The sequence below is a fragment of the Camelina sativa genome, chromosome 7 (assembly GCF_030686135.1).
Source record: "Camelina sativa cultivar CO46 ecotype springtype chromosome 7, ASM3068613v1".
In the NCBI taxonomy this organism is placed as follows: domain Eukaryota; kingdom Viridiplantae; phylum Streptophyta; class Magnoliopsida; order Brassicales; family Brassicaceae; genus Camelina; species Camelina sativa.
In genome coordinates, this window is record NC_141886.1 from 2,141,730 (window position 1) to 2,151,745 (window position 10,016).

Here is a 10,016-nt window from a genome sequence, read left to right on the forward strand (position 1 = left end):
TTGCTTTAAAAAAAATGAATTTTGACAACAGCAAAAAGGATTTTATTGGGGGAATTCAGCAGAAAATCATATGACATGCAAAATGTTCTGAGAAACTCTCAGTCCAAGCAACAGGAAACTGAAGAAAATACAAGAAATTATCCAACAAAACTGAAAAGAAAATAACAGAAGAAGGTTCAAAGTGCAAGGATTTGAAAAGCAAAAACATGGATAGAAATAGAAACATGGACGGCTGTTTTCGGAATTGTTGTCAGGCCAAGGAGGTCACTTATGGCTGGTGCTCAGGATTGAAAGCTAGGGCTTCACAGTAGATGAACTCCTTAACCTGCTCCTCTGTGAGTGAACGTTCATCTGAATCGAAAGTGAAGGGCATCATGCACTCTGGTTCATCGCTAGGGTCGTGCAACGAGCTAAGGTATGGATGAGCAAGCGCTTCTTTAACTGCAAAGTGGCAAAACAAATGATGATAAGAATCCAAATAAAACTGCAAAAGAGGCTCTATATAAATTGACAGAAACTGACCTGAGATTCTCTTTCTTGGGTCAAATGTTAACATCTTCTCCACCAAGTCTATTGCCAAAGGAGGCACATTCGGGAATTTCTCAGAGAAAGATTGGCGAGGATGCTTAGAAAGCTGCCGTATGTATCGCTTAGCGTTTTCACTGAACAATTCAAGGTCTTCTTCAGTTGGAGTGCCTATGAGCTGCAAAACAAGACTTTTTTAAGAGTAACAGAAAACGTATATGTTCTTAGCGCAAAAAGAGGGTTTTACTTTATTATACCTCCATATGCAAACGAAGCTGATGAACTTGATCTTTACCGGGGAAGAGCGTTTTGCGGTTCATCATTTCCATGAATATACAGCCAACGGACCAAACATCTATTGCTGCGGTGTAATCAGAAGTGCCCAACAGAAGCTCGGGCGCACGGTACCACCTTGTGACAACATACTCAGTCATTTCATGACTCTCAGGAGTGGAACGAGCAAGCCCGAAATCACAGATCTTTAAGTCACACTGTGTAGTCAAGAGGAGATTGCTCGGTTTTAAATCTCTATGTAGCACATTAGCCGAATGAATGTACTTCAATCCGCGCAGGATTTGATACATGAAAAACTGCAAATAAAAAAACAGAGAGTACATCATTAATATTGAATCATCTCAAGCTCTCTAATAAAATGATTTTTACGTTTCAAGAAACAATTCCAAACACAAACCATGCAGTGGTCTTTGGTTAGTTCTTGTTCGGATGTTAAGACTCCAAAAAGGTCATGCTCCATGAATTCATATACAATGTAAACATCTTCGAATGAATCCCTCCGAGCAGGCACGATTACGTCTCTGATTCCAACAATCTTATACAAATAAAAATTTATTACATAATTAGCTTATTAGTCAAAGAATAATAAATAAAATTTCAAAAAGTGAGAGAATTGTGTGGTTGGAAAATAAACGAACGTTTTCATGATCGAAGTGACGAAGAAGCTTGATTTCACGGAGAGTTCTCTTTGCTTCGATTAGGTTATCAAATGCATGCGATATTTTCTTGATTGCCACCTTCTCATTGGTCTCTGAGTTCATAGCCGAACTGTCCAAAAAAATATTTCATAAAAACTTATGTCAGTAGTGATTTTAAAGTAACAAATATAACATAAAATTATGAATAATATTCATTTATTTACTTTTTTTCCATGAAAAAAAAAAGAAGACAATTGTTTAAAAATCTTAGAGATGGAAATATTTCGAGTTCTTCTCATCATAAAAAAGAGACGAAACTTTTATCAACTAACAATCATTTACCACAAGAGCTCAAAATGGTTAGGAAAAGAAATAAAACGATTCAGTTAAAAGGAAAGTAATATTACCAAACGATACCAGAAGCACCTCTGCCAATAGGCGTAATCGGTGGCTGATACTTTGCGGTAACTTTAAAGATATAAGTCTGAAAGAGGTTGTATTGAATATATCTTCCGTCATGGCTGAGATTCCCCGGAGCATCCTCATCAGTCACAAGCATTGGAGATAATGGCAAAACGCCGTTAGTAGTAACCTCACCTTGATGAGTTTCCACCGTCTCAGCATCGTTAGATGGTTCCATGATTTTGTTTTTTTTCTCTCTCACAAGCTTAAACTATTCTGTTTAGAAGAACTGAAGTAGTTCTGTTTGTTTTTTTGGGTTGGGTTGGGTTGGTGGTAGTGAACTAAATTTATATAGTGGCTGGAGTTTAAGCATGGAAGCTTAACTCAGGGGATATGAGTTGTGATAATACAAGAAATAATCATAATTTTAATTTCTTAAAATTTTTTGGAAATATTAGCTGTCAATTTTCTTTTCCATCTGGGGATAAAAATTACTAAGTATTATTTATTTTAATTTTCTCAGCTTCTATATATAAAAATAATAATTAACTAATATAATTTTTGAAGTGACCTGTTTTTAGGTAAGTTGTTAAAAGAAGATTATGTGATCCCTATGGATTTTTTTCCTGTGATTCATACACCCTCTTAAGTTAAAATACAAACATAGTGATAAAATTTGGATAGATTTCCATATTCCTAATTTTTCTTTATTTAAAAATATTATTTGACATTTTTATTTTAAATTATATTAAAATAATATTCTTGAACCATAAAAAGTCCATTAGCATCAAAGATTTATAACCGAAAATGTATAGTCCACCTAATCATGAATATGATACCTCGAAAGCCCATCAATTCACTTTGGCACTAGTACATCAAACAATCAAAATTGGTATCAAAACAATGGAGAAGGAGATCACTTCTTCTATGACAAGAGGGGAAACTGCGAGGTTATAGACGAAATGGACGACAATGGAGAAGGAGATCACTTCTTCTACATAGAATTCACACTTGTTAGAATTGATCATTCTTTTTGTAATTCAGTTTGCAATCCTAAATCCATCAAAATTAATGTTTATGGGTTTTTCGGTTTGTCTCTTATTTATTTGAGTTCTGTTTCATGTATCAACGTGAGTTTTAACCCTTAATCTTTGTTTTTTTTTACTATTTTAAATCATCACAACTGAAGTTTGACATCACCAATCATTTACAAAGAAACCTCAAGGCAGTAGATTATTGTTAACCAAACAGAATTCAAACTAGTCTTACAGGTTTATTTTGTGCTAATTTGTAGTTTAAACTAAAATATCTGTATATGTCCAAAAAAGAGCTTAAAATATATTTATAATTGTTTTTATTCTATTTATTTATTTACAATATGTATTAAAAAAATTGTTTCTATTTATTTATTTACAGAATAATAAAATATTTGTTACCTTTTCGTCGAAGATATATTCCCCTTTGTTGCACTTAGTTTTTTTTTGGGTAATGATGTGTTTTTCTTCTTTAAGTATTTTACCGAGATTAGCAAGAAATATACATTTGCAAAAAAAAAAGAGTTCTTATATAGTTAAATTCTTTCATACATGTCCTCATATTTATGAAAACACATAATAACAAAAATGGCAGTCCAACAATCCAGTGATGAATTTGTTATATATATCATTATTTGCTACTTATGGATGATTAAAAATAGACCACACATTTATATTGTTAGGGATTTTAAAATCTGCTTACACTTTCAAAATTTTTAGTTCTGATCGATCCATAATAACTGACTAGTCTATTGGAATAGTGAATTGACGACACACACAATATTTTAGCAACTTGCACAGATGTGTCCAGTGAAGAAAAATCACAAGTTGCTTAACGAAAATGAAAATTTAAAGCCACGAAGGGTTAGATCAAAACTAGAAGGAAATAAAGAAATTTCCAAGATTTAAAGAGGGAGGAAAACGTTTTCACTCCTGGTCATCTTCATCGATGGCTTCACCAGCTGAGTTAAGTATACGAATACGGTCAATCAAATTAGCTTTCCTCTGTTTATAAGTAAGCCTCTTTAAGTTAAACCTCTTATGCTTCTTTAGAGATTGCTTCCCTTTCTAGCTAACGGATCAGCTCGGATCTCGGCATGAACTTTCTTGTACAATGCTTCCATCTCATTTGCTTCAATGCCTTTCTTCACATACTCACTGAAATGAGTTTGAAATTTCTCCGGCTCGTATTCGTTTAGAGTCTACGGAAGAAATTGCAAAACGTTTTGGTTTGCTATGTACACAGAAAAACAGAGCAGAAAACAGAGACATTCTAGTTGTTTCCGGTTTTGAAACTTAATGTAATCAGCGACATGACCACCGTAGATGTATTTGGCGTGAGTTGTGGAATCAAGCTGTTTGTCTTCTTTGGAGAATCCAGCGAATCTCTTGTCGCAATGAGGTATATCAAGACCACCATCAAGAGCACCCTTTTTTACAACAAACATACCAAGCTAAGCAAAGTTTCTGATCAATACTGGAAGCAATTATCACATAAACGCATACCTTCAGAGCACCAAAGACACGGTTTCCAGTAGTTGTTCTGATAAGTCCAACATTGAGAAGAGAACGGAATGGTCTCCTATTCTCAGTAGAACCCCACCGAGAAATCTTCTCCCGAGGCCTAATGTGAACATTATTGAAACATTTCCTTGATATACAAGAAACAAAACAAGAAGCGTTTTTTTTATAGGTATAACCTCGAGATTCCCTTCATACTATGCATCTATTTCAAGCATTTTCAGGACACGGCGGGCTAGGAGAAGTCCGGTACAGTATGCTAACCAATCATTACAATAAACAAAAAGGCAAGTGATCAATTCAAGATAATTGAGAGAGAGAGAGAGAGAGATTAGTTTTCTTTAACATATAACGTAAGAGCAAAGCACCTGCAGAATAGTTAGTAAGACCAGCATGAAGCCCATATAGTGGCAGCTCGTGAGCATAAGCAGCATCGAGAATTATATCGGCAGAAATGCTTGCAGATACAATCTGTGCCGTTATGTCTTTGTTTGTCTACGTTACAACACCGGTCAAGATCAAAACAGAACATCATCCATAGTAGAAAGAAAAAAAACTAACATGAACTGCAAATGGAACCAAAAAAAGGATAGAAATCTAACAAAAAACCGATACTTTGGAGTGTTGTATTTGTTCTTGTCCTGATTGATAAGACGGATTCTGGCAGGGTAATCAGTCTTGCCATCTATTCACAACAAAAAATGTAAGCTTTTTGAATTTTGATTATTAAAGGGCAAAGCTTTTTTCTTTGATTAGACAACAATGAGGTTTAACCTCTTCTTCTCCTGAATTTGACCTGATACCTCATGGCATAAGGCCTTGACTTTTGGGACTTGACGAGGACCTGTCGATTTTTTTGAAAGACACATTTCACTTTTTATTTTATTTCTAAAAATCTTTACAAGACATTAGGATCGAATCTATAACTTTGATATCACACGTAATCAAACGTGTAAACCTAAGAATCCGAAGCAATTTGAATCTATGTGTTTTCTCAATCAACCAAGTTAGTTAGTTTGGACGTATATATTCAAGTACTGTAGCGGATCATATCAAGCGAGCGAGGAACATAATTCGTATTGTGCTACCTATATAAAGCGAAATTGAGACAGCATTGTTTGGGATATGATGAACATGAACTGACCCATTGTTGCTCCCTCAAGCTTCAAGTGCCAAAACCAGACCAGGATTATAAAAAGACGGCTTTATATATATTAAGAGAGTTAAAGTGCCCTTTCGTTATTGGGCTTAAAGCCCAAATTGATTAGTTAGAAGTCACTAGTACTTCTATAACCTACAACTTTGTTCTTATTTAACCTTTGACCCCACTAGTTCTAAATTTGTTGAAAGGTGGTCTGAATTGAATTACACTATTTTCTTTGGCGTCGTCACAGTTATATCATATATGAATTGTTTGCACGAATCCACGAGACGAGTAAAGTAAATTTTGGAAGTTACAAGAAGAAGAAAAAACGAAACAAAAGTTGGAGCCTTTACGCTTCTGAGACATCAACGTTGTTCAAAGCTTCTTCTGGTGATGATAATGATGATGATGCATCCTCTTGGAGACTTTCAGATGTTTCATCAGACGGCTTAGATTCATGCTTAGCAGCAGCTTGCAAAACACGGCTTCGAACATCTGAGGAAGAAGGTGACGTTGGCAGGCCAACACCATTTGTCTCAAGCTTTCCTGCAGCCCATGAGAAAGCCTGAGCTCCGAGTTTCACTGGAGCAAGCAGCAGCCTTGAAGAAAAAAGAAGAAGACAAATCAGAGGTTTTTTCTGAGGTTTCGTAATGAACAATGATGGCCTTTTATACCTGACGTCTTCCTTGAAATCTTCGGAGTCATCATACGAAGAAAGTCGTAGATATACAGTCTGCATAATGTTTGAGACTTGAGAAACAAAACAAAGAAGAAACTATATTTGACGTATTTGACGGGTAAAGCATAGAAAGTCAGTAAATGGTGAAAGATATAAATACCAGACTGAGGCCAATGACAGCTATGAGTTGCAGTGTTTTCTCCCATTCTGCAAGAGAGAGAGCAATCATGTTAGTGCAAAGTTGGAAGTGAGGAACTTGATGTTTTGGCGAGAAGGAGAGTTTCTAAAGGGGAAATGAGAAAGAATTGAACGCACCAAACAAAGCATACAATCCTGCGAAAAACCCCTGCATAGATCTCCTCGGGTTAGTCAGGATGAGATTAATATTTGACAGAAGAAGAAATATAAAACTTAGAAGCATACCACACTAACTCCAACTAGCTGCAATGGAGAAGGATTTATGTCCTCAAGAATCGCCTCAGCTTCCTGAAGAATTTAGGATTTGTTTAACTCACCGATAAAAAGAACAGAGAGTAGTTTTGATTTCATCCAAGCAATATATTAATATAGTAAGGCTGATAGTAAAAACAGTGATGGATTACCTCGTTGAGAATGGTAAGTGTTGTCTCAGGTTTCAGCTCTTTTACACGAATACCTTCCTTAACCCATGATCTAAAGCCACCTTGCACCAAGTATGGTCTCTGTCACAATATAAGCAACCAAAGAATAGATTATTTAAAAATGTTTTAGGGTAACTCTAGTGCTCAAAGTGAATTAGTCCCAAATGTCTTGCCTTAATCCCAACTTTTCTCAAAGCTCTTGCAATACCCTTCGAACGAGTTCCATCAGCATCCATAACAATAACCTTGGACCTGTCCTATTAGTAGCAGGGTAAGCAAAGTTTATGAGAAGTCAGCATACTTTAGAAATTGAAAACTCCACCAATGAATTGCTTGGGCATGCACAAAACCGTAGTAAGTTACAAAAGAGGCATGAAGGTGGATACCTGAACTGCTTTCAAGTTCTTGATGATTACTGCTGTCAAGATATCTTCAACTTCATTTCCACCTTTCAGTAGCCGTTTAACAGCACCGTCAACCTTAAACATGAATCAGGAACAAGAACCATAAAACTGTGAACAAAGGAAAGTCTTTTATCCTACTTGATGGTACATTGTATGATCATTAATTTTCTGTTGTAGTGATTGCTGAAACTTCGTTGTGTTCATAAATTACATCTGCGGAGTTTCTATATTTTCTGTGCTCAACAACAACGAGGATGCTGAAACGAACCTCAGGCAGTGTCACGCTAGAATATCGAAAACGAGCTGTTCTCCGCAGATCAGGGATTCCATCTTTCTCTCTCAAGGCCTTCAAAAAGACGGTAGCCAGAATGAACATTTTTATATCAACACAAAGTCCTTGACGAACATTATGTGAAAGAAATAGCCAAAAGGGTTTTGAAAAAGTTATATATCATGAAATGGAAACTTGTTAGAAACTTAAGAGCAACTTACTTCAGGCCTGACATCTACAAGCATTGACTTTTCTCTTGATGTTAAAAGCTCCAGCGTTGACTTTGGAGACAAATCTCCAGCATATCCACCATATGTCCAAACCCGATATAGAACCCTGCAAATATCTGGTGGAAAATATAAATTCTTCTATACTACATTGTCCTCTCATTAAAGGAAGATTTAACATCCACCCAGGGTAAGAAAGCCGTGTACCAAAAGGTTCCTGTGGTGCCTACGAAAAGAAAAAGGTGAATGATTGGGTCATCTGGATCCAAACCCAAATTTCTCTCCAAACCTCCAATGGCAACAGATACCTGTCATCATTATGCTGTTAGAAACATGTAGTCCATCAAAATATGAATGGAACCTTCAGTATATAAGACAAAGCACCTGCTGCAACACAGCTCCCACGGGACTCAATACTTTTAGAGCAACATCTTCTGACGATTTAAGGGCACTCTTAACATCTGGAGGAAGTAATTCTTTTGCTGACCCATAAGAGTACACAACAAAAGAAACTCCATTTGTTATAGAACTCTCTGCAATACCAACTGATTGCCTCAACAGATCAATGGCAACAACAGCTGCTCTGTTTGAAGCTTCCTTCAAGCCAGTAGAAAAACTTGAAAACTTGTCTTCAGCTATATCTCCTGTTTGGTCTAGCGTAGAAAATGCTCTGTTGAATGCACTATCTACAACTTCAGAAGCATTCTTTGTAATGGATGTCACAGACGAGGAAAAGGAATCCAAAGTGTTCTTTACAGCATTCTCTCCTTCGTTAAGTGATGAGCTAAAGGACTCCTTTACACCAGAAGAAAAGTCATCAATGCTAGATTTCGCATCAGGAAGTGAAGAACTGAAAGACTCTTTGACACCAGAAGAAAAGTCATCAATGCTAGCTTTTGCAGCAGGAAGTGAAGAACTGAAAGGCTCTTTGACACCAGAAGAAAAGTCATCAATGCTAGCTTTTGCATCAGGAAGTGAAGAACTGAAAGAGTCTTTGACACCAGAAGAAAAGTCATCAAAGCTAGCTTTCGCATCAGGAAGTGATCCTGGATTCAGATCTAGAGTATCCGGAAGAGAGACTGAACTATCAGGAGATATCTCAACAGTAGATTTGGTTCCCGACTCAACCGACTCTACAAGGCTACTGGTCTTTTCGGTTAAAGTCTCAGCAGAAAGGCTTTCAACGGGGGAAACATCTGCTGGAACTTCAACAGGGAAACCATCTTCTCCATTTTCTACATATGTCAGTCCCCCATCACCCGCTACAACAGCTTCACTCATGTCATAAACCATGCAGTTTACTCTGTCCAACTCATTCTGGCACAAACTTCCGAATGTTGATACAGGTTGTTCTATTTTCTCGATAGTATCGGTGAAGAAACTCCCAGTGGCTTGAGGTAAGAAACTCTTCTGCAGGTGTGCTCCATTAGAGATACCAAGGAAGGCATTATCACCAGAACTGTATCTGTGAATTAACTCTCTCCTGAAGGAAGAACAGCCTCGCCAATTGCCAGGAAACAAAATCTGCAGAAACAATCCACTATGAGGTCTACGCAAATTAATCCAACATTTTGTATAACAAAAGCATATACACCACAGCCCTAACAAACCATAACATCCCAGATCCCAAAGTAATCATTTTTTTCTAGCAATTAGCTTATTTAGCTTCCATTAATCTCACCTGAGAATGGTAATGGCAGCTTGCGGCTGAGCATAGGGGAAACATTTTGGTCTCGACAAATTTAATCAGTCCTGGTTACTTCTAAGCAATCTCATAGCTTTTACAACATACCGGAAAAAAAACAACAACAAATCAAATAAATCTGAGCCAGAATAAAGAACCTCCCAAGGAGAACAAAACAAAAATCACATACCAAGAGTAAGATACAGTGACTCAAAGACAAGCAGACTCCAGAAACAGATTTACAATAGTGGGTTTCGTCTGAAACCTACAACAAACAAGACCCATCATCCAATTACCCCTGGGAACCTTAAACAACAAAAGAAACACAGAGAGAGAGATGAAATGCAGTAAATTTATAACCTATCAGGAACAAGAACAGGGTCAAGGTCGACGATGATGGAGTATCATGAGAAGAGTGAACATGAAAGCTGTTGTTGATGGGCGATTGTATTGAGAAAAAAAAAGATAGAGGCGCGTGGATTCGAAAGAGATTGTGTCGCAATTTGGATTGGGTGGAGGAAGATAAGCGAAGAGGATCGTGTGGCTTGTCAAAGCCGTTGTTACATCTCCTTG

General features: G+C 36.9%; 2 protein-coding genes and 1 pseudogene across 5 annotated transcripts; all 3 read right to left on the reverse strand.

Annotated features, from left to right (window-relative positions):
* Positions 1 to 19: 19 nt before the first annotated feature.
* Positions 20 to 2,245, reverse strand: LOC104704201 (mitogen-activated protein kinase 10-like). The gene is made up of 6 exons (XM_019227405.2): positions 1,865 to 2,245; positions 1,458 to 1,587; positions 1,217 to 1,354; positions 783 to 1,115; positions 523 to 703; positions 20 to 441 (listed from the first exon to the last, which is right to left on the reverse strand). The coding sequence occupies exons 1-6, from the start codon at positions 2,095 to 2,097 to the stop codon at positions 269 to 271; spliced, it is 1,188 nt and encodes a 395-aa protein (XP_019082950.2). The 5' UTR covers positions 2,098 to 2,245; the 3' UTR covers positions 20 to 268.
* A 1,459-nt stretch (positions 2,246 to 3,704) lies between these two features.
* On the reverse strand, positions 3,705 to 5,222 carry LOC104699941 (large ribosomal subunit protein uL18z-like; annotated as a pseudogene).
* Positions 5,223 to 5,787: 565 nt separating this feature from the next.
* Positions 5,788 to 9,990, reverse strand: LOC104699942 (uncharacterized). Of its 4 annotated transcripts, none has more exons than XR_015561769.1 (15): positions 9,804 to 9,943; positions 9,634 to 9,708; positions 9,441 to 9,537; positions 8,144 to 9,283; positions 7,967 to 8,067; positions 7,754 to 7,868; positions 7,530 to 7,607; positions 7,244 to 7,336; positions 7,031 to 7,109; positions 6,840 to 6,938; positions 6,661 to 6,723; positions 6,553 to 6,583; positions 6,398 to 6,444; positions 6,233 to 6,291; positions 5,788 to 6,157 (listed from the first exon to the last, which is right to left on the reverse strand). XR_015561769.1 is itself a non-coding variant. In XM_010415342.3 (15 exons), exons 3-15 carry the CDS (start codon positions 9,483 to 9,485, stop codon positions 5,908 to 5,910), a joined length of 2,205 nt encoding a protein of 734 aa, XP_010413644.1. In that variant the 5' UTR covers positions 9,486 to 9,537; positions 9,634 to 9,708; positions 9,804 to 9,990; the 3' UTR covers positions 5,788 to 5,907. The 4 variants fall into 4 exon arrangements, 1 of the variants encoding a protein (XP_010413644.1); XR_015561771.1 differs by having other exon boundaries at positions 7,754 to 7,878; XR_015561770.1 differs by having other exon boundaries at positions 7,031 to 7,114; positions 7,754 to 7,878.
* Positions 9,991 to 10,016: the final 26 nt, after the last annotated feature.